Source organism: Aptenodytes forsteri, unplaced genomic scaffold (assembly GCF_000699145.1).
Source record: "Aptenodytes forsteri isolate BGI_AS27 unplaced genomic scaffold, ASM69914v1 Scaffold129, whole genome shotgun sequence".
NCBI lineage: Eukaryota > Metazoa > Chordata > Aves > Sphenisciformes > Spheniscidae > Aptenodytes > Aptenodytes forsteri.
The window spans coordinates 57131-57676 of NW_008795033.1; the positions used below are offsets into that span (position 1 = coordinate 57131).

Below are 546 nucleotides of genomic sequence, written 5' to 3' on the forward strand. Positions count from 1 at the left end.
GCTCCCCCCAGGGGCGGTAGCCCAGGGCCATGCGGGGGTCCGGCCCCCCCTCACCCCCGTCCCTCTCTTCTCCCCAGGGGGAGGGTTTGCACCAGCTCCGCGAGGCGCTGAAGATTTTAGCGGAGAGGGTTTTAATCTTGGAAACAATGATTGGGCTTTACGGTGAGTAGGGGGGGCCCAGCCCGGGCCGCGGGAGGGGACAGGGACCCCCAGGGTGGCCCCCGCTCCATGGGGTGGCCCCCATCCCCTCTGGCAGGTCACCAGGCCCCCATGACATCACGGTGGCCCTTAGCTCGCTGATGTCATGGAGCTGTGGGGAGGGGTCCCTCGGCACCCCCTCCCCTCCGCCGCAGGGGGCTGGGCACCACGGCAAGGCGTCTGCCTAGCCTTGGCTGCGGTGTGATGTCATCAGCCGTGCATGACATCGTCGCCCACACTGTGGCATCATGGCCAGCGCTGGGGACAGCTTGTGGGGTGAGGGCCACCAGGGCACCCCCTGCCTGCACCCATGGCTGGGCACCTCAGGAACTGCCCCCCCCCCCCACG

The 546-nt window shown here is 69.2% G+C and overlaps 1 protein-coding gene across 1 annotated transcript in view; it reads left to right on the top strand.

The window, feature by feature from the left end:
- Positions 1-402: 402 nt before the first annotated feature.
- Positions 403-546, top strand: part of EWSR1 (EWS RNA binding protein 1) — a gene marked incomplete at its 3' end in the record, with an annotated part of 24987 nt that continues 24843 nt past the window's right edge. Inside the window, exon 1 of the mRNA XM_009276364.1 lies at positions 403-474. Coding sequence (XP_009274639.1) covers positions 403-474 — 72 coding nt within the window. The remainder of the gene's footprint in view (positions 475-546) is intronic.